The following is a 24290-nucleotide window of genomic DNA, read 5'->3' on the forward strand; positions in this document are numbered from 1 at the left end:
CTGGAGCATGGATATCAATCATGCTCAGCTTGCCGCAACATTTTGAGAAACTGGGCCTAGCAAGAGGCTTTGTAAAAATATCTGCAACTTGATCCTCAGAGATTACATGCTTGGTGGAGATATGTCCTATCTCGTACGTAGTGACAGTCAACTTCAATATGTTTTGTCCTCTCATAAAATACCTGATTATTGGCTATATATGTGGCTGCCTTGTTATCACACATCATCACCATAGGAGATAAAACCTTCACTTGAAGATCAGTCAGCACTGTTCAAACCCACATTAATTCAACTGTTGTTTGGGCCATAGCTCTATATTCTGATTCAACACTTGACCTAGCAACCACAGTTTGCTTCTTGCTTCTCCAAGAGATTAAGTTACCTCTCACAAATACACAGAATCCTGTGGTAGATTTCCTATCCTTTACAGACCCAACATAATCAGCATCAGAATAAGCAACTACCTCCAGAGTGCCTCCTTTCTTGAATAACAACCCTTTTCCAGAAGAAGATTTTAAGTACCTAAGTATCATCATTATAGCATTTCAGTGTACCTCAATCGGTTTGTCCATGAATTGACTAACCTTGCTTACAACCAAAGCAATATCAGGTCTAGTCACTGTCACATATAATAACTTTCCTACCAATGAGCGATAGCTCTTGCTATCAACAGGTTTTGACCCCTCATCAAACAAATGAACTTTGTTATCCATGGGAATATCTCTTACACTCATTTCTCCTTGCTTGATAGTCTGGATTTTTTCTTGAAGAAAGAATTGACAAGCAAGGTCTTTTTGAGTAAACATACCTTTCATAAAGAACCATGCTTCATTAGCCATCCGAAACTTGGCAATGTTGGCGCAAATCTTGAGCTCCACATTGTTCATGAACCAAGCAAGAATCTTGGCATGCTTACTTTCCCAATCTTCCACTTTAGATTGGTGATCTTCAATGGCCTTCATGCGGGCATTTCCTTCAAGAGCTTTTTTTTGATCACCATCCATCTTAGTTAGTTGGAGTTGTGGTTCCGGAATGGTGCCCATAACGTATCCCCAAAGTTTTTTACCTTTGAGGTTGTTCTCCATGGCGGCGGCCCACATCATGTAGTTGGAGCCATTGAGCTTGAAAGAGAGATCAATCTTTTGTTCTCCTTCCATTTTAATCACTCACAAGAGGATAAATGAAGAGAGCTACAACAAGAAAAAAATATAGCTACACAACTAGCTATATTAAGAAGAAGAGAATACACAAGGCTCTGATACCATGTAATGAAATATGCGGAAAAGCAAAGAGTGCATTAAGCACTTACAACATCCACTAATGAACAAACAAAAGGACAAACACCCAAACCCACAAGAGACAACACAACATAAAAATATAAATGTCTCTTATTGAAAAGAGAGAGAGCTCTCAAGAGTGAAGAATACAAGAGGGGTTCACCCCTATTTATACACAAAAGAAGGAGAGGAAGAATGGCCTTAAAAGAAGAGCCACCTAGGGGCTCCCATGGAGTCGTTGGGAGCCCCCAACGGTCACAAATGTGACCGTTGGGGGCCCCATCGACTCCATGGTGGGGCCCCTTTTAGGTGGGCAAAAATACAAAAAATAAAAAGTAAAAGAAAAAAAGAATTTGCAAAAATAAAGAAAAGAATAACAAGTACCCCTATCGGGTACTGGTGAAATGACTAAAATACCCCTATCGGGTATTTTAGATAATACAAAAGAGGACATGTGAATGCTGATTGTTGGTTCAATCTACAGAATAGAGGAAAAATAAACAAAATGGATACAAAAGTGCCATCCACAGATCTGCAACAACTTTTGTTATCAGCATTGTCACAGATGACGATCAAGCAAAATGAACAAGGCGAATGGTATGTTGATTCAGGTGCCGCCACACATGTTACGGGTAATGCGGGTAAGTTATCTCACTTATTGCCTTATTTTGAAAAAGGTAGTATAGTTACGGGAGATGAAACTTATCACTCCATTAGTCATACTGGCAATGCACATATCCCTATGTCAAAATCCTCACTTCACTTGTCCAATGTCCTTCTTGCTCCTGATATTAAAAAAGAACATTGTTTCTGTAGCTAAACTTGTTGACGATATGAATTCTTCCGTCGAATTTACTCCATCTTCTGTTTATGTTAAGGATCTACGAACGAAGGAGACGTTCGCTAAGGGGGAGCGACAAGGAAACATGTACGTCTTCAAGGAGATTCCTTCAGTGTCTTCGCCCTCAGTCCCAGTCCTCTAGTTGAAGTCGTCCAAGCATTCTTCAGTGTCTTCGCCTTCAGAGTCTTTGTTTTTTCCTTCATTGGAAGTTTTTAATTCATCTCATTGTAATAAGCCAGATATTTGGGATAGTCATTTGGGTCATTGTAGTCGAGGTTTTGTTGAAAATCTTGTATCTGATGGTCTCCTTCCAGAGTCTAGTTTATGTTCATTTTTTTTTATAATAATAATAAATGTTCTTCATGCGAACTCTGCAAAAGCCATGTTCTTCATTTTCATATCATAAATAAAAGGGCTTCAAAGCCATTTGAGATTATTTGTTCTGACGTTTGGGGACCCGCACCTATTCCTTCTCTTTCTGGCAATCGTTACTATGTTGTCTTTATTGATTCTTATTCCCGTTATATACTTGGATATATTTCTTAAAACACAAGCATGAAGTTTTTCAAATATTTCGGGAATTCCATTCGATGGTCAAAACAAAGTTTGCTTGTAATATTGTGCATTTACAATGTGATGGTGGAGGAGAGTATTCATCGAACGAGTTTATTGCCTTTCTTCGGGATAAAGGAATAAGTCGACAAGTTTCTTGCCCTCATACTCTTCAACAAAATGGGGTTGCGGAGAGGAAACACAGGCATATTGTCGAAAGCGCGATGAGCATGTTACATGATAGCAATGTACCCGTTATTCTCTGGACAGAAGTTTTTCACACATCTGTTCATATCATAAATCGTCTTCCTATGACACTTTTGGATCGGAAATCTCCCTATTATACTTTATTTGGGCAACATCCCTCTTACGATGAGCTGCGTGTTTTTGGTTGTGTATGTTATGTACATATTGATTCATCTCTGCGAAATAAGTTTCAGGACAAGGCTGTCAAGTGCAGATTTGTTGGGTATGCAGATGAATACAAAGGTTATCGATGCTATGACCCTACTACAAAACGTATTAGGACCTCCAGAAATGTTGTTTTTGATGAACAAAATTTTCAGGCCAATGACTCTGCAGCGTTGCCACCTCGAGAATTAGAAGTATATGATCCATGGATGAGCGCAGATCTCTTTGCTAATACAGGAGAAACAAGTCAAACAAATTGTCCTTCCTTCGGCTTGAGTAGGGAGTTGAATGACTCACAGATGCATGTTGAATTATCTCCAGTTGAGCCACCCCCAGTAGAACGTTTCTCTGGACAGATATACACTAGACGGGACAAAGATACAGGGTCGAGGAATGTGGAAAGCATCGCCAATGATTCGACTCAAAGGTCGTCACGCATTAAGCATCCTATTCAACGATGGGTGAGTTATGAGACCTTCTCCCTTGATTTTCAATTGTTTATGTCTCAGCTCACAAAACAGGATGAACCCACTTGTTTTAATCAAGCTCTTCAATCTCGTCATTGAACTGAAGCTATGAATGAAGAAATGGAAGCTCTTCATGAATGCCAGACTTGGGAAATAGTCCCTCGACCAGAAGGAAAGAATGTAGTTGGCTCAAAATGGGTTTATAAAATAAAGTATAAGTCTGAAGGAAGTATTGACAGATATAAGGCGCGACTTGTTGCTCGAGGATTCACACAACAATATGGTGAAGACTACGATGAAACTTTTAGTCCGGTAGTCAAAATGGGTACTATTCGTATCATCATATCCCTAGCAGTCGATCAAGGTTGGAGCCTTAGCCAGATGGATGTTAAAAATGCATTTTTGCATGAAACTTTAAAGGAAGAAGTGTATATGGAGCAACCACCTGGTTATGCCGAGAAGAATCCTACTACCTGGGTGTGCAAACTAAGGAAATCTCTGTATGGGTTGAAACAGGCGTCCCGTTCCTGGTTTGAAAGTTTCTCTATGCAAATTCAGAGTTATGGTTTTAGAAGATGCTCTCTGGATCACTCACTCTTTATTTATCAAAAGACAGACATTGTTATACTTCTTCTTATATATGTTGACGACATTGTGATCACTAGGAGCTCAGATAATCATGTGCAAGACGTGAAACCGTTTTTAATGAAAACTTTCAAGATGAAAGATTTAGGGGAGTTGCGGTACTTTCTTGGTGTGGAAGTTGACAGACAACAAGACACATTGACACTCATGCAACAAAAATACACTCTTGACCTTCTGGAAAAAGCTGGGATGACGAATTGCAAACCAGTCAGCACTCCTAGTGTATTACATCAAAGGCTGAGCTCTGAAGATGGTCATCTTTGTGTCAACCCTACAACGTATAGAAGTCTCGTGAGGATGTTACAGTACTTGACCTTTACCAGACCTGATATAGTTTATGCTGTCAATCAGGTATCCCAGTTTATGCATGCTCCAACGGAGGGTCATATGGAAGCTGTGAAGCGCATTCTACGCTATTTAAAAGGAACTATAGGAGACGGACTTGTTTATCGTAAGAACGATAATCAGCATAAAGGACATGAACTCATCACCTATACGGACGCAGATTGGGCAGGGGATCCAGATGAGAGACAATCTGTCTCTGGATATTGTGTATATATTGGGCACAATTTAGTGTCCTGGAGCAGCAGAAAACAAAAGGCAGTGGCACGATCGAGTACAGAGGCTAAATACAGATCGATGGCTGCAGGCACGACAGAAGCCACATGGATTAGACACTTATTGAGTGATCTTGGGGAGACAATTATTCGATCATTTCTTTTATGTGACAATCAAAGCGCAATAAACATTGCTTGTAATCCTATCCAGCATAGCAGAACAAAGCACATTGAGATTGATCAACATTTTATATGGCAAAAAGTCGAGATGAAGGAGATAGAACTACGTCATGTTCGAAGAGAAGATCAAGTGACAGACCTGTTTACCAAGGGATTAACAGGACGTCAATTTTGGCTATTGAAGAACAAGTTGTACATGCTCCAAAATCACGTACAACTTGAGAGAGGGTGTTAAAATACAGTTTGCGTATGGATCTAGATCCAGATCCATACGCATGTTAAAAAAAACACATGCTCATATAACCTCATTAATGGCATATTTGTAATATCATTGTATACCTTTTACTTTATAATGTTTAGGGTTTTGGAGGTCGTGCGATTGAGTGCCGCCCCAGCCATTGTGCATTTCTCTCTCTCTCAAATCTGATACATCTTTGGCCCTTTCTCTGTCACGCTTATCCACATTAAATTTTAAATTTGTTTCTGTTACACCTTTGGAATTGATCTCAAGTCTAATCATTGTCGGAGCAAATCAAAGCAATCATTTGCATAGTCTTTTTCAATACAAGAAAGGGTTCATTGCTGGACGCCTCTCACGTAACGTCTGAGCAGCACTTTACATTTGAGGATTCATTGTTGGACGCCTCTCATGTAACGTCTGAGTAGCATTTTACATTGACGCCTTAAAAAAAAAGGTGACAGATAGTCTACTGCTGTTGTGTCAGACTGCTTGTTGCATCGGCCTTCTCCAAATTTCTTTCTTTATGGATTCCCCTTCTCTTCCATCGAGCTTTCTTAGCCAACTCATCTCTGAAAAACTCAATAATTCAAATTACTTAACCTGGAAGAGGCAAATTTTGCCTTTCATTAGAAGCTTGGATCTCTCCGGACACCTTGATGGGACAGTTCATGTCCCACCAAAATTTGTTTTGCAAGAGGAGCGAGATGACAAAGGGGAAGTTTCCAGTAAATTAGTTCAAAATCCATATTCTACGACGTGGAGGAGAAAAGATAAAGTAGTTGTGGCCTACATTACTTCTGCTTTGTCTCAGGAGGTATTGGTGGCCATTCCAAATGAGTGTTCGGCCATGGAGCTTTGGCAGACATTGGCACAAACGTATTCTCAGATCTCAGAGGCTAGAATTTTATATTTGAAAAGAGAATTTCAACTTTTGCGAAAGGATTCTCTATCTGTCACAGAGTATATGAATAAAGTCAAGACCATTATACGGATCAGCTAACCATGGTGGGTTGCGAAATTTTCGACAAAGATAAGGTTCAACAGGCACTAAATAGACTTGGCCATGATTATCACATGTTAGTCACATCTCGCTTGTGTCTACCTTCATTTCCTAGTTTTGAAGATCTTCGTGCAAAGTTGCTACAATATAAAGTTTCTATCAGAGGCGAGGAGATGGCTTTAAATTCAAACAACCATGAAGTACTAGTCACAGGGATGATGTCAGGCAGGGGACGGGGAGGTTTTCGGGGAGGACGTGGACAGGGAAGGATTGGTCAAGGGGGCGTGGATTACTGCCTACCCCTAACATGCAGCCTAATTCTTTTACAGGGAACCAAAACTCCATGAATGTACCAACTTGTTTTCAATACAACAAAAGGGGGCATATTAAAGCGAATTGTTGGTTCAATCCACAGAATAAAAGTAGATTCAATGGTGCTGGGTCTTCTGCTCGAGGAAAGCCAGGAGACGGATCTAAGGATGATGAAAAAGAAAATGTGAAGAATCTCCTCATATTTGCACTTTCAGGATTAAGCTTAAAACAGAGTGAGCAAGGGACTTGGTATATTGACTCTGGGGTTGCCACCCATGTCACAGGAGACGTTGGTAAGATTTCAAAACCTATTCCTTATCACTGGTTTAAAACTGGAGATGGTGCCCTCCACCCGATCTCTCATGCTGGAAATGTTATTCTTTCATTACCTAATTCTTCCCTACTTTTATCTGATGTTTATCATTCTCCCTGCATTGTCAAAAATATTCTTCCTGTTTCTAAACTTGTTGACGATACTAATTCTTCTCTCGAATTTACTCCTTTTGTATGTGTCAAGGACCTTCTCACGAAGAGGACGCTCGTTGAAGGAGAACGACAGGGAAACATGTATATCCTCAAGGAAGCCTCTTCTGTTCGTGATAATTTCTCAAGCCTGCAAAGAACTCAGTTTTAGCCCATTGCAATCGTTCCTTTATTCAAAAACTTGTGTCAAGAGGGCTTGTTCTGTAGTCCAGTTTGAATCTTGAGTTAGATGATTTACTTTGTTCTAGCTATCAATTGTGTAAGAGTCATGTTATCCATTTTAATTCAATAAATCAAAGAGCTTCTATTCCTTTTGAAATTATTTATTCTGATGTATTGGGACCTGCTCCTCAAGCTTCTTTATCTGGAAGTCGTTATTATGTTACCTTCATTGATAGCTATTTCAGCTATACCTGGATTTATTTTATGAAGTATAAATCTGAAGTGTTTTTTAAGCTCTTTCGCTCGTTCTATGCTCTAGTTCATAATCAATTTTCGTCTAAAATACAACATTTCCAATGTGATGGTGGGAGAGAGTATTTATCAAAGGAATTTACTGAATTTTTTCAAGATAATAGAATCAATCGTCGCATATCTTGTCCACATACTGTTAAAATGTATCTCCTAAAAATCATTATTGTAAACATAAATATATATATATATATATATTTATACACATAGAGATATATTTACATATAATATATTATATGTACATATATCTCTATATATATAAATATATATATTTATATATATTTACCCGAAAGGGTATTTTTGTCATTTCCTATTTTGCGCATATTCCCTTTTTGAATATGTTGTAACTTTCTTTTTTATTTTTTGTAATTCTTTTTTTTTCTTTTTATTTTTTGACAATTTTTAATGTGCATTGGGGTCCCCCAATAGAGTCGTTGGGGGCTCCCAACGACTCCTTTGGGAGCCCCTTCTTTGCACTCTCTTGCATTTGTATAAATAGGGGTGTTCCCCCCTTGTATTTCTCAAGCTTGAGAGTCTCAAGCATTTGTTCTTTTATGAAATACATGCATTATTGCATGTTTGCTATTTTTACGCTTTTTGCGTACTTTGTTCAAGTGTTGTGAGAGTGCCTTCGTGCACACCCTTTCTAAAGTATTTGTGCTCGTATGCGTATTGTCTTGTCATAGACAATTTCACATGGTATCAGAGCTTGGTTGATTATTGAAGATCGTGGGATTCTCTTTTTTTCGAGTGCCTCGAAAAACGTGCCCTCCAATCCTTAAAGTTTGAAGTGGTGAATCTTCTTAAATATTTTAGAAGAATCTTGTGCAAGTTGGTTTTGGAAATATTGTGTTGGTACGCTTTTCTCCCTCCTTTACTCTCTAATGGGCGAAAAAGAGTCTCATTTTGCTCTTGGTTTCAAATTAAATGGGTCCAACTATCATGTTTGGGCCGAAAATATGGAGGCTCATATAAAAGGGAAGGGGTTATGGGGACATGTACTTGGCACAATTCCGGAACCGGAACCCAAGATTACCGTGGTAAATGAGAGCGAAATCAAGATTCTTGAGGGAGAAGAAAGAACCAAAGCCCTTGAAGAATACTCCAAGAAGCACGATGAATGGAAAATGAAGAATTTCAAGATTCTTTCATGGTTTTTCTCATCCGTGGAAACCAAAATTAATGCCAACATTGTTAAAATATTATGTCTCTTTTAACTGTAAACTGAAATACCCATCAGGGGTATTTCAGTCCTTTTACTCAATAGGTGTCAGCCACCCTAATGAGCTAACATTTTTACTTTTTCTTTTTTTATTTACTTTTGCTTTTTACACTTTTTTTTCTTTTTGACTGTTGTGAAAGGGACAGCTCCATATAGCTGTTGGAGCTGCCCCAACAGTCACAAATGTGACCGTTGGGTGCAGCTCCAACAGTCATATTGAGCTGCACCTGTGGCTTCTTTTTGCATTATAAATAGGCCTTAGTGGCCCTTGTAAACATATTCTTTTTTGTGAGTGCATATGCAATATTGTAAAGCCCCTCTTGGGAACTTATGAATTGAAGTTCATTTTGTTTCATGCTGTTGTGCATGTGTATCCGTGCCTTCGTGCACTTGTGAGTGTTCTCCTTTGTGCCTTTGTGCACTCTTTGTATTTCTTGTATTGTGGTGTTACACACAATCTCTTTTTGTAGAGATTTTCACAAACATTATTAAATTCAAGAAGGCATCCGAAGCTTGGCATTATCTTGAAAAAATGTACACATCAAGGGACCTATCTCATAAGTATTATCTTCAAAAGAAAGCTATCTCCCTTACTCAAGGTGAAATGACGATTAGGGAATACTTTGCCGATCTTTCATCTATTTGGGATGAGCTTGCAATGCTTGAACCAAAATGGAGTGGAGAGGCAATTGAGCTCTGTCACAAGCAACTTGAAGAAGATCGGTTCTTCAACTTTTTGAATGGGCTAAGGCCCGAATTTGAACAAATAAGGTCATCTCTTCTTTCCTCTTTTTCTCCTCCTTCTCTTGAAGATGTTCTCACCAAATTAAGTGGTGAAGAGACTCGTATGAATTTATGTAAACAAGGACCAAATGTTCTTGCGGTCCCTTGTAATATTGAAGAAAATAGTGAGGTCAATGTCGTATCAAGACCCAGAAACAATGTTAGAACCTATCGTCCTCCTCACTTTAAAGTTCAAAATCAAAGTAAATATGGTGGTCAAAGAGGAAAAAGGGACTATAGCAAGACTATTTGTCATTTTTGTAAAGAACCGGGGCATATCAAACCCGTATGCCCTAAATGGAAAAAGCTCCTTGCCATGGCTACCATTGGTGTACCACAGAAGGAAGAGGCATCTTCGAGTGGGTCCCTCCCCATGAATCAAATAGTGGAAGCCCTTCAAGCTCTCCTCAAGGGATCTACTTCCGGTGCGGTCGTATCCTCCTCTTCCTCTCCAGGTAAAATCTCTTGGCTTTTGGACTCTGGTGCATCCTTTCATATGTCCCCAAACATTTTTTCACTTTCCGATTACTCAAAAAATGTTTCTCCATCTTATGTTTCTACTGCGGATGGAACCTCTCTTGAAATTAAAGGAATAGGTAATTTTGAAACTCAAGAGTTTTTTATTCCAAAAATCAGATTTATACCTAAACTAAACTTAAATCTCCTCTCTGTTTCTCAACTCACGGACCATGGCTGTGATATTAAATTCTCTTGTGATAAATGTTTAATACAGGATCGCCAGTCCGGGAAATTGATTGGGGAAGGCTTTAAAAGAGGAGATTTATACTATATGGAATCTTTTCAAGTTCCCAAAATTTTGTGTAATGTTGCCCGACATAAAAATATAAATGTGTGGCACAAAAGACTTGGTCATCCTAATATCACCAAGTTATCATATTTACATTTTGCAAAAGACCTATGCAAAAGCTCATTTTCTTGTAATGACTGTATTCTTGGAAAAATGCGAAGTCTACCTTTTGAGCAAAGAACTATGTTCTCTTCTAAAACTTTCGAAATTGTGCATTCAGATGTTTGGGGACCCGCATCTGTTGTTTCAAAAGGAGGTTTTTCTTATTACGTAATCTTTGTGGATGATTTTTCCAGATATTCGTGGATATATTTTCTTGAGTTAAAACATTGAAGTGTTTTCGTATTTTAAAAATTTTCATTCAATGATTAAGAATCAATTCAACAGTAACATAAAGATTTTTAGAAGTGATTCCGGAAGAGAATACCTCTCCAATCAATTTAAGGTATACCTTGAGGATCATGGCATTGTCCACCAAAGGTCTTGTCCTAAAACCCCTCAACATAATGGGTTGGCTGAAAAAAAACATAGGCACATCATTGAGACCACTAGGACCCTTCTCATATCTCAAAATATTCCTAAAAACTTTTGGGCTGAAGCAGCTCTTGCTTCTGTTTATTTGATAAATCGATTACCATCTAGGATTTTAGGGAAAATATCTCCCTTTGAGGTATTACATAAGCTTGAACCTGATTATAATAGGTTAAGAGTATTTGGATGTAAGTGTTTCATACTTACGGATAAGAACGATAAACTCTCTCCCAAGGCTATTTCTTGTGCATTTCTTGGATATTCCGAAACCCAAAAAGGTTTTCGTTGTTATGACCTTCGAGATGATAAGCTATATGTCTCTAGAAATGTAACTTTTTTGGAAAATGAGAGCGGTTTTGAAAAGAATGTCTCTCCACAAGAAAATTTTGATTATTCCTTCTTGTTCGACTTATTGTCTAGTAATGATGATATATCTAGTGATGATGATGTGTCATCAAACCATGATGAGGAAAATGATGGTGATATTGGTGAACATAACCCACTCAATGAACAAGAAAGTAGAGTTCCAAATGAGCCAATAACCTATTCTCGTAGAAACCAAGACACCTTTAGAAGTGCAATTGATCAATATAGTGAGCTTACCCCTATTCTGGACCATAGAAGATCTGAAAGGAATAGGAGACCTCCAACTCGTTTTGTCTCTTTTGATTCTTTTTCACCCCGATATAGGGCCTGTCTTAGTGCCATTCACTCTTATTTTGAACCAAGAAATTTTGAAGAAGCTAAAAAATGTATAGAATGGCAAAAAGCCATGCAAAGTGAACTTAATGCTCTAAAGAAGGCAGAGACTTGGTATTTCCAAACTCTACCCATAGGAAAGAAAACTATAGGTTGTCGATGGGTTTTTAAGGTTAAAACTAAAAGCGATGGATCCTTGGAAAGGTATAAAGCTCGTTTAGTTGCTAAAGAGTATGAACAAGAGTATGTGATTGACTATGAGGAAACTTTTACCCCTGTAGCCCGAATGGTTACAGTTAGATGTCTTATTACTATTGCATCTATTAAAAATTGGAACATCTTTCAAATGGATGTGAAAAATGCTTTTTTAAATGGTGATCTTAACGAAAAAGTATATATGGATGCTCCACCAGGCATGAGGATTCCTAAAGATAAAGTTCTTCGTCTTCGTAAAGCCCTCTATGGTTTGAAACAGGCCCCCAAAGCCTGATATGATAGATTTACTAGTGTAATGTTAGAAAATGGTTTTTCCTCATGTTATACTGACACTGCTCTATTTACTAGAAGATCTAATGCAGGAATTGTGATTCTATTACTCTATGTTGATGACATGCTAATTACAGGTGATGATGTTCAAGGAGTTAAGGGTATTAAGTCCGTCTTGACTTCAAAATTTGAGATGTCGAACTTGGGTTTTCTGACATATTTTCTTGGTATTGAGGTTGCCTATTCGCAACGTGGTTATTTTCTATCTCAGTCTAAGCTTGCTTGTGAGATTATTGACAGATCAGGAATTTCTGATGACAAAGTATGTGAAACTCCTGAAGTCGTGGGATCAAAAATGAAGATTGACGATGGTGTTCCCCTAACAGATCCTACTCCTTACAGGCAGTTGGTAGGCTCTCTAATGTACCTTAGCATTACTCGACCCAACTTGTCGCATGCTATTCACATCGCCAGTCAGTTTCAGCATACTCCTACAACCGTTCATATGAGTGTTGTCCTTCGCATTATCAGATATTTGAAAGGAACCATGAACGAGTTTTTTTATCTTCTTCCTCTGAATTAAAATTGCTTGCTTATACTGACTCGGATTGGGGAGGTGACCCTAGTAACCGTCACTCCACCACTGGCTTTTGTATTTTCTTAGGAGAATCTTTGATCTCGTGGCGATGTAAAAAGCAACAGAAGGTTTCCTTATCATCCACTGAAGCCGAATATAGAGCCATGGCATCTACCACCATGGAAATTGTATGGATTCAACGTCTTTTGGAAGATATGAGAGTAGTTGTCAAAGAACCAACAAAGCTATGCTGTGACAATAAAAGTGCAATCTACATTGCCAAGAACCACACCTTTCACGAGCGAACAAAGCATATAGAGATGGATTGTCATTATGTCCGAGAAGAATACTTGAAGAAGGTCATTGATCTACCATATGTGACATCTGAGTATCAACTTGCCGACTTCTTCACAAAAGCTCTATGTTCGCCCAGATTTCATTTTCTTCTTGACAAACTTGCGGTTATCACACCGTAAGTTTGAGAGGAGGTGTTAAAATGTATCTCCTAAAAATCATTATTGTAAACATAAATATATATATTTATATACATAGAGATATATTTACATATAATATATTATATGTACATATATCTCTATATATATAAATATATATATTTATATATATTTACCTGAAAGGATATTTTTGTCATTTACTGTTTTGCGCATATTCCCTTTTGGAATATGTTGTAACTTTCTTTTTTATTTTTTGTAATTCTTTTTTTTTCTTTTTATTTTTTGACATTTTTTAATGTGCATTGGGGTCCCCCAATAGAGTCGTTGGGGGCCCCCAACGGTCACAAATGTGACCGTTGGGGGCTCCCAACGACTCCTTTGGGAGCCCCTTCTTTGCACTCTCTTGCATTTGTATAAATAGGGGTGTTCCCCCCTTGTATTTCTCAAGCTTGAGAGTCTCAAGCATTTGCTCTTTTATGAAATACATGCATTATTGCATGTTTGCTATTTTTACGCTTTTTGCGTACTTTGTTCAAGTGTTGTGAGAGTGCCTTCGTGCACACCCTTTCTAAAGTATTTGTGCTCGTATGTGTATTGTCTTGTCATAGACAATTTCACACATACACCACAACAAAATGGTGTAGCGAAAAGAAAACATCGTCATATTGTGGAAAGTGCATTGAGCATGATACATGATAGCAGTATTCCTCTCAGCTTGTGGACAAAAGCCTTTCATTCTGCCGTATATATCATAAATTGTTTGTCTGTGAAACTACTAGAAAATCAATCTCCCTATTTTGCATTATTTGAAGTTTACCCTGATTACAATGAATTACGGGTGTTTGGCTGTGTGTGTTATGTTCATATTGACAACTCCCAGCGTAACAAGTTTCAGGATAAAGCGTGCAAATGTAAATTTGTGGGATATGCTAATCATTACAAAGGATATCATTGCTATGATCCCATCACTAACCGCATCAGGGTCTTGAGGAATGTTGTGTTTGATGAGACTAATACTGAGGTCTTAATGAGTATAGGTGGACCCAACAAAAATATTAAAGGACACCAGTCATGGCTTGCTGCTGAGCTATTTGACCATACAGAAACACAAGGTACTTTGCCGAGTCTTATACAACCTATTGAGCAGAATGAGGCTGATGTACAAGCACAAAGGGAAGAGCCGCGAGACAAACAAATCATTACTAGATCTGTCCCAGATATCACAAAATTTCAAGGGATTGTCTATATGCAGCGAAACATGAATAATGCTCAGAGACTTGATGTGTTACCTAGGAAGACTGAGAGGGTGCGTCATCCCATTGAAAGGTGGGTTAGTTATGATAATTTCTCCACGGAATTACAATTATTCATGTCTCAAATTGAAAAGCAGGATGAACCTATCAACTTTTCACAAGCATCCAACTCAGTCAAGTGGGTGGAGACTATGAATAAGGAGATGGAGGCCTTACATGAGTGCGGGACTTGGAATGTTATCCCTAGACCTTTAGATAAAAATGTTGTCGAGTCTAAATGGGTTTATAAAATAAAGTACAAACCTGATGGATCTATCGAACGTTATAAGGCGAGGCTAGTAGCCAAGGGATTCACACAAGAATATGGAAGACTACGAAGAAACTTTTAGCCCAGTGATCAAGATGTGAACCATTCGGTTAATCTTGTCTTTGTCTGTCAATTATGGTTGGCCTCTCAGTCAATTAGATGTCAAAAATGCCTTTCTGCATGGCAATCTGAAAGAAGAAGTGTACATGAAGCAGCCTCCCGGTTATGTAGAACATAGTTCCAGCACACATGTTTGCCAACTACGAAGGTCCATTTATGGGTTAAAGCAGGCATCTCGCTCATGGTTTGATAGTTTCTCTCTTGAAATTCAAAAGCATGGATTCATTCGGTCTCATTTGGATCACTCTCTCTCTGTCTTTCGAGATCATCAGGTAACCACTCTCCTACTTATATATGTGGATGACATTATCATCACTGGGAACTCAAATGACCACATAGAACTCACAAAGGTTCTATTAAGTAGGAAGTTCAAGATGAAAGTTTTGGGGAATTTGTGATATTTCTTGGGAGTTGAAATTGATAGACAGGGTGAATGTCTCTTACTAACCCAACATAAGTACACCTTGGACTTATTGGATAAGGCAGACATGAAAGATTGTAAAGCTCTCGGTACTCCTAGTGTGCTTAATCATAAGCTCAGTTCCCAGGATGGGAAAGTATATGGAGATCCCACACAATATCGGTGTCTTGTAGGTATGCTTCAATATCTCACATTTACTAGACCAGACATTGTATATGCAATAAATCAAGTTCCGCAGTTCATGCATGAGCCACACATAGAGCATATGAATGCCGTTAAGCGGATTCTTCGATACTTGAAAGGAACCCTTGGGGATGGTCTAGTTTATCACCAAGCTAAAACTAAAGGTGAACGACACCAACTAGTTGTATATACAGATGCAGACTGGGCTGGAGACCCGGATGACATGAGCTCGGTGTCAGGGTACTGTGTTTTTATTGATGGGAATCTTATCACCTGGAGCAGCAAGAAACAACGAGTTGTTGCGCGATCCAGCATTGAGACTGAATATCGATCTATGGCAGCGGCCACAACAAAAGCTACATGGTTGAGACATCTCTTAACTGAAATAGGAGAAAATGTTTTTCCCACTACCCTCTTGTGTGACAACCAGAGTGCTATACAGATCGCGTTCAATCACATCCATCACAGTCGCACGAAACATATAGAGATTGATCAACACTTTGTTCGACAGAAAATTGAAGACAAGGAAGTTGAACCAGCTTACATTCTGAGAGCAGATCAAGTCGCTGACTTGTTCACCAAGGGACTTACAAGTGTAAAATTTTGGTTTTTAAAGAACAAGTTGTCCATGGTACAACACCATGTCCATGGTACAACACCATGCACAACTTGAGGGAGGGTATTGAAATTGATGCATTATTCCCGTTCGGGTCTGGGACCTGATCCATATGTGTATGTTATTGATAGGTTTGGGTCGTTTATTGTATTTGGGTCTGATATAACATACTCGACCCAACCCATATGTTATGTATATATTCAGAATATAGGGCCCGATACATAATACAGAGAAACCTTCAGTCAGCGCCTCCCCCATAATGATTCCTCTCTCTCTTCTGCGTAAACACCTTATGGTGTGATTTCTCACAGAGTTTTCTTAAGAATTTTTAGGTGTAATGCAAGTAAGATATGCAATCAAAGTAAGGCTCTTACAAGAATCTAAGAATTTAAAGAGATTTATACTTACACGAAATCTTCAATCAATTCTTCAATGTAGAACTTGTAAACTTCTTCAATTATTTTCTTCTTTCTTTATTGCCATAGCTGAAATCCAGTTGTTTCAGTTGTTCATCATCAAAATATCGTACTTAAATTATCGTATATAGCTTCCTTGTCTTAACATGTACATGAAAAGAGTTGTTGGAATAGCCATTGGGCTACTCCCAACGGCTCTAATTAGAGCTGTTAGGAGTAGCCCAACAACTCTTGGTCAAACAGTCAACATTCTGACTGTTTGATAGACCTTGACAGTCAACAATGACTGTTTGCTGAAAAAGACAAATAGAATAATAAAAAGAAGGAAATAAAAAATACAGAAATAAATAAATAAAAAGTATTACAAGAATATATATATATTATATATATATATTCAAGTATATACATATATATGTTGTTTTCTAACATCACCTACATCCTATAGGTTTCTTTCTTAGTTGTAAATCTACTATTTCCCAAGTATTAGCTTTATGAAGAGCTTCTAATTCCATATTCATAGCTTCTACCCAATGTGGGCAATTCTTAACTTCATGATAATGTGTAGGTTCATGATAGAAATGTAGAGTTAGAAAACATGCTTTATAATTGGGAGAAAATGATTCATACGATACAAACCTATTGGGTACACTTGAAACTCTATCAGACCTTCTAAGGTTGGTATTTTCTGTAGTTGAGTTTTTATTAGAAATTTAGAGCATTCACCTAAAGTGATATCTTAAGAATATTTTTCATAAGCACTAGGTTGATCTCTTTGATCACATCGGCTATAGACTTGCAAGTTTTGAGAGGAACTCTCATCATTATTACAATGTAACTCGATAATTCCATTGTCACTATTTTCATAAACATCATTATCATCTAAAGCATGCTCACTACACTATTATTTATCTCACAATCATCAAATTCACAAGACATATTTGCTTGTCTTGGCAAGATATCAAACAAAAAAGTGTAGTCAACATCTTTATTAATTACATTATTAAATCCATTTTCGTTTTCTAAGGTCACATCTTTAGAAACATAAAGTTTATTATTTTTAGGATCAAAACATCCATAGCCTTTTTTATTTTCACCATACCCCATGAAAACACATTCAATGACTTTTGGGAATACTTTATCACTTTTGTAAGATAACACAAAGCATTTACTACCAAAGATACACAATATTTTGAAATCAGGTGTTATTTTAAAAATTATTTCAAAAGGTGAAACATTTTTTTAGTGAAGAAGATGGCATTCGATTTATTAAATAAGTTGAGGTAATAACAACTTTGACCCAAAACTTTTTGGGAATGTCTTTAGAAACAAGCAATGTTTTAGTGGTTTCCATAATGCTTCTATGTTTTCTTTCTGCTAAACTATTTTGTTGGGGGGAGGGGGGGTTCTTGGGCAAGATTTTTGATGACAAATACCATTTTGTTTCAAATATTGTTGAAAAGTCATTTGGCATATATTCACCTTCAGAATCAGATATAAGAATAGATATATCATTTTGAAATTGATTTTTGATCATCATATGAAATTCTTTAAAGAATAAAACATATCGGATTTAAGATTAAGAAATTAAACCCATGCATATCTAGAGAAATCATCAATAAAAAACACATAATATGAGTATCCTCCTTTAGATATGACTGAAGAAGGTCCCGGGATGGATTTCATTTTATCAAGAACACAATCTTTACAAATAATGTATTTCATTCCAACTATTTTCAGCAAAAGAAAATATATACATCTTTGAAAAACTAGGATGCCCAAGTCTTTTATGCCAAGTGACAATATCCTTTTCTTGAGTATAATTACAAAATGACTTACAAAAAATAGACAAAAAATACACGTAGTATGGATCTTCTTTCCTGCACAGTACAATCTTTTGATGAGAAAGATATTTCACAACCATGATCGGAGATTTGAGAAACCGAAAAAATATTTAAGTTGAGTTTAAGAACCCTAATTTTGGAACAAAAATTTTTTGAGGTGCTTTTGAATCCAAATTTTTAATACTTTTAATTTTTAAAGAAGTTATATCCGCAGTAGAAACATAGTTTAAGTTTAAATTGGTGCATAAATTGGAAAGAGAGTTCTCATGAGGAGTTATATGAAAGGATGCTTCGAAATCAAGAATCCAGGAACACATATCTGGAGGACAGTAATGGCGGCACCCGATGTAGATGAAGTCTTGAGGATTTGATGAAGTGCCTCCGTTAATTGAGATAGGGCGTCTCAAAGATCTCCATTCTTTGTTGTTTCTTCCTTCTTTGTAGCAGTTTCACCAACAAAAGCAACTTTACCTTTTAACTTAGGACAAACCAGTTTGATGCGTTGAGTTCATTACAATAATGACAAATAACTTTTCTTCTTCCATTATTGATGTTTTGTTTTCCAAAGTGCAGAGGTCTATAGGCCCTAACATTGTTATCGGGCCTAGAAACAGCTAATACTTTGTCTCCTCTTGTCATCCTGAGGTGAGTTTCTTCTTGGCATATCTCAACTATGACATCTTCTAGAGAAAGATGAGTCGATCTATGAATGAGAGATGATCGAACTTGCACATACTCAGGACGAAGACAATAAAGAAATTGAAAAAATGTTCCTTTTCCATTTGTTGTCTTCTAAGTTCCATGTCTTTAATAACAACCCATTTAGGTTCAAGAATCACTAACTCATCCCATAGAGGAGATAAAACACTAAAATAATCTCATACACTCATATCTCTTTGTTTGGTAGTTCTAATTTTTTCTTATAAAAAATATTGCCTAGCAAGGTTTTTTTATTGTACATGTCTTTCAAAAAAGACCATGCTTCATATGCTTTTCTAAATTTTGCAATGTTGGCACATATTTTAATGTCAACATTATTCATGAACCATGCAAGAATTTTTGCATAGTTACTTTCCCAATCTTCTACCTTACTTTGATGCTCATGAATAGCCTTGGCTCGAGCATCTCCTTTAAGGGATTTTTCCACACCACCCTAAAGCTTTGTGAGCTTCAGTTATGGTTTCGAAATGGTGTCCATCATATATCCCTACAACTTATTTTCTTTAAGATTGTTCTCCATGGCGGAAGCCCACATCATGTAATTTGTTCCATTAAGCTTAAATAAAAGATCTTATATTAGATTCATGCTCCATCCTAAGAAACAAGAGATTCAAGAGAAGAAGAGACACACTATTTGAGTCTTCACAAGAGTCAGAAACACTTTGAGAATCCTTCTTTCATGGCAAAAAGAAAGCTACCTCCAAATGATCGAGAAGCACTATGGCTCTTATACCATGTAATGAAGTGTACGGGAGCCACAAAAGAGAATGATCCAACGAGAACACACAATCACCAAGCAAGAAAATAATGCACTATGGCACAACACAAGCACATAAGTGCTAAATAGCTTCAAAAGAAACAAGAACACACATAAAAAATATAATTTTATTAATGAATAGCTTTAAGAAAAGCTTGAGAATACAAAGTTCATTGAGCCTTATTTATATACAAATGAGAGACCAAGGGAGCTCCCATTATAGACGTTGGGGAACTCCCAACGGTCATATTTATGACCGTTGGGACATGCCCCAACATCTATAATGGGTGCAATGACAACAATAACCGATTAAAAAAAAGAAAATACAGATTCTAAATGAAAAAAATACCCCTGTATGAAATGACGAAAATGCTCTTGATGGGCAAACTAAATTACATTAAGATATATCAAGAAATGTAGTATATATATATATATAGTTCAGAGTTCCAATTATCTATGACCAATATCTGATAGTTGATTATAACATGTTTGTGAGACTACTTGGATGGTCACACTAGGGTTCACAATGTTAAGAGAACCTCAGTTGCAAAGTCAACCACCATGTAGGACATAACTGAAAATATATGCTTTGGTGGTTAGATAGCTAAATTCTAGCCAACAAAACCCCAATCTAGTCGTTTAGATTCTTTCCTAACAGATCTGCATTTCAAGCCCGATAAATGCAGTATTTTCCTGTTAGTATGTCCTAGTAAGATTCCTTTATTTGATTACATTTAGGCATTAGGTTTTTCTCACTGAAAATCATTAACCGCTATTTTTAATCATTTATAGTTACTCATACTAAACAGTCACTAAAACAAGATAGTGTGCAATCAACACTACAGGCCAAATGTTCAATGAGTATTAGATTATTTGAGCAATCACAACATAGAACTGAATATACTTGTTGAGAATTGCAGTTTACATAACATGTCAAATTACCTGCAGATGTCCTAAGGCATTTTGAGCACGTTGCTCAGCCATAGATGCTTCAAAATCAATGTAGAAAAGATAGTCAAAATACCTGCAACCAAAAGGAGTATATTCTGATTAACTTGTATAGATTTTATCCTGTATGAAGTCACACATAACATTCAGACTTCAAGAAAATTAAATGTAATAGGTCAAATGAGATGGGCAGGTTGCACCATCATAACCTAGTGGTCTCAGGTTCAAATCCTACAGGGTTATGCCCCAGCTTGCCAAACCACCAAGAAGAAAAAACTTCAATGTGAAAAAAAAAAGATGGCACCCTCACTTGGCACTTCCATTGTTGGAGTCATCGACAACCCTCAAGGGCCGTTTTCTTTGAGGCCTGCTCTCTATCTACATAACCAAAACATTAAATTAATCAAGCTAAGTTCACAGTTTAACATAAAATGTTCTACAGCACTTCTGAACATTGTTATCAGTGATACCTTTGTCAAATTAATGCCCCTTAAAGCAAACACAGCCAATGCTTTGAAAATAACTCCTGGACCTTCTTCTAAAGTAAAGACAATACTTGTCTACCACGGAAAATGAAAAAATAATCAGGAACTAGAAAAATCATGACAAAAGGATGATTGATAGATAACAAAACTGTGCATATTTACCTTAAAAGGTCTGTCCGTTCTAGGAATTATGGGTTCACGAGCAAGTATTAAAAATCGGGTGATGTTATCCAAATCATCCTGCACAAAATTTTGATAATACACTTAAGATTTAAACTCTTATACTAACTTTGCAGGTATTAATAACATATAAATGCATGCCTTTATTGTGAGGAAAAATCAAAATATTGCACATTAATTGGCAGAAGTGAGAAGAAATAGAGTCAATGTAAAACAGTGAGAATCTTGCCTGTATTCTTTCTGCAAGAACATCAAGTCCATACATTTCTGCAGCTCGTGCGCTTGCAACTGCTCCTGTATCTCTGAGCCCCTTAGCAGCAACAATCTGACCCATAAAAACTTTGAATTTATAATAAAATAAATTATAAGCATCAACACATAACAAGTGGAAATAGGTCTTTACAAATTGCAAGAGAACTATTAAAGATACCAACCTGAGCAGCACCAGCAGTATCATTAACACTCTCACGAATAACTCCCAGTTCACTTAGTGCGAGCTCACACTGAGCTAGGGCCTGAAATGAAGAAACTTTCATCAGAGAAATCTAAATCAAATACATTAAAAGTAGCTGTTAAGCTTTGTAAGAACAAGAAGAAAACAAATAGCAGAGAAAACCAGAACCTGAGGATGACTCAAGACACGTTTTAACTCCTCCTTTGCAACACCTGGAAGCCCTAAAAGACAGTGGTTGACAGCCATCTGCACCTCGCCAACAATATGCAACCTATGACGAAGCAACAAGTCATAGTTGCGGTGAATGCTTCCACCTACTGAATTTTCAATGGGAAGAACAGCTTTATCCACAAGCCACAGTTCAACTGCCTGCAGGAAGTCACAAGTTAACACCATCAAGGAGGTAATTAGTTTCAGGGCAAGAATCTAGTGAAACCTTAAAGGCAGCTTCAAATTCTTCACAAGGAACAGCTTGACATTGAGGGTATGCTTTAAGGGCAGCTGCCTCACTGTATGCACCAGGTACTCCCTATAAAAATTACTTCATGAAACCAAAGTAAGAATGTAAACAAACTGGAAGTAGTCAAAGCCCCTAGAAATGAAACTAAAACCGAAATAATCTCATATAAATGAGAATCACAGTGGGAGTTTCTTACATTAATCTGTAAACAAGCCAACTAACCTGATAAGCCACGCGAACTTGAGAACCATGGCTAGGATAAGCAGCAAGATCAGTAACAGATAACGGTTCTACAATAAGAATAAGGTTCATCGATCATTGGCAAGAGATGACAAGATTCAGTTGCAACATTAAACTCTAGTTCCATCTGTATTCTTAAACAGAACAATGGAATTTAAATAGCAAAGTCCATCAATGCGTTCTGAATATTTCCAGTCATAACTTACACTCGAATGCCCAGAACCAAGCAACAATGGGGGCATTGGAAGTAAACAAATAACCCAAACATGGAACAGAGCAAACTGCTTTCACATAATGAAAGGTACACATGTTAAGAGCTGAATTAAGATTTTCTTTTATCTTAGCCAAGCTGTGAGATAGCCCCGGTATTATTCAAGCCCAAGACGGTTCTGTTAATCTGACTGCCCATGATGTAGGAGAACGCACAAAAGCACAGTCCACAATCTTTTAATTTCAAAGAAAATTCATAAACATACCAACCCCATAACTTTGCAATAGCCATCAGAAACAAACATCTTAAAATATTATAAACTCAAAAGCTACTTAAAATTATTAGCCGATTGGCGATTATCCAATAAAATGTAAACGCATAGATATCCAAAGGCCTTGTAAATTTCAGTGTGACACCATTGATCTGAAAAAAAACATACTTCAGTAGAACACTCACAAACTGACAACCCATGACACCTGCCCCCACAAGTTGCTCAATTCCACAAAATAGATCTAAATTTTACTTTCCTATGGCTAATATAAGTCATTTACACACGTATTGTACCATACAAGATGAGAGCTAACAATCGAGAGAGAGAAACTCATAAAACCAAACTCAAGAAAACCAGCATGAGAAGGAAACAAGAAACATTCTTGGAACCCGCAAATTCATGAAAACTAAACTCAAAAAAGGAACATGCTCGGCACTAGCGAATTCACGAAAAGTAAACCAAAAATGAATGAAAAGGAAGCAAGCAAACCATACTTGGCAAAGGTATCAACTCCTTCCTCGGTTTACCATCCACCCGCCGCAGTTCCACCGACGACGGCGCTTCATCATCGTTCACCAGAGCCGCCCGGCGAACACAGACGCACCACCCACCGAATGCAGGGCCCTGTCCTTCCGCCCTCTTATTGTTGTGCTTCAGGCCATACCCACAACGCCAATGCTCCAAATCCCGCTTTTCCAACCGGCCGCAATGCTGAAACACAAGCGTGTTGAATGCTTTCAGAGCCATTTCTCAGGTACCCACCTCAGATTTCTCATGATAGAGTCTGTCTAAGAAGCCAAGACACGCATCTGCAAACCATTTCTAGTGGGGACTGGACAGTTAGCTTTTACTTTTTAGCCTTTCTGAGTAAATTTGTACAAACAGTTGGCGGGCAGAGGGGGGGGGGGGGGGGGGTGGGGGGTTGGGCAGTGAAAGTAGGTGAGAGGGCGCCTGTGCCTGTTGAAGATAATCCAAATGACATCGGATCTGATCTACTGTTACAAGTAGGGTATCAACGGGTTGGGTTTACCCAGACCCGAAGTGGAGCAAACCCTATAAGGTCCGGGTATGGTGATAAATAAGAAGACCCGACTGACCTAGGTCCAGACCCAAAGGTCCGATTAATACATGGATCCGGTATAGTTTGTGAAATTTTATACCATACGCGGGCCCAATCCGAGTTTTGATTAAGACCTGCAAATTTTCAATGTAAAAATGATAAAAAATATTATTTTGTGAGGTATGGTCCAGGTCTGGTTCATGTAGTTCTTATCGGGTTCGGGTATGGTTTCTCTTACAGTGGATCTGATTAGACCTGGATACAGACCTGATACCATACCCAAAAATCGGGTCCAAGTGTGATTTCACCTAAGTCCAAACCAAACCCGACCAGTTGACACCCCCAGTTACAA

The 24290-nt window shown here is 37.7% G+C and overlaps 1 protein-coding gene across 1 annotated transcript in view; it reads right to left on the minus strand.

The window, feature by feature from the left end:
* LOC149822850 (arogenate dehydratase/prephenate dehydratase 1, chloroplastic-like) overlaps window positions 1-23851 on the minus strand; it is a 30352-nt gene extending 6501 nt beyond the window's left edge. Inside the window, exons 1-10 of the mRNA XM_089980117.1 lie at window positions 23373-23851; window positions 22379-22446; window positions 22133-22225; window positions 21865-22065; window positions 21677-21757; window positions 21472-21567; window positions 21225-21302; window positions 21048-21137; window positions 20888-20955; window positions 20572-20653 (exon numbers count right to left, since the gene is read on the minus strand). Coding sequence (XP_089836243.1) covers window positions 20572-20653; window positions 20888-20955; window positions 21048-21137; window positions 21225-21302; window positions 21472-21567; window positions 21677-21757; window positions 21865-22065; window positions 22133-22225; window positions 22379-22446; window positions 23373-23625 — 1110 coding nt within the window. The 5' untranslated portion in view covers window positions 23626-23851. The remainder of the gene's footprint in view (window positions 1-20571; window positions 20654-20887; window positions 20956-21047; window positions 21138-21224; window positions 21303-21471; window positions 21568-21676; window positions 21758-21864; window positions 22066-22132; window positions 22226-22378; window positions 22447-23372) is intronic.
* Between the last annotated feature and the right edge of the window lie 439 nt (window positions 23852-24290).

This window comes from Nuphar pumila, chromosome 11 (genome assembly GCF_984573655.1).
Source record: "Nuphar pumila chromosome 11, dmNupPumi1.hap1.1, whole genome shotgun sequence".
NCBI lineage: Eukaryota > Viridiplantae > Streptophyta > Magnoliopsida > Nymphaeales > Nymphaeaceae > Nuphar > Nuphar pumila.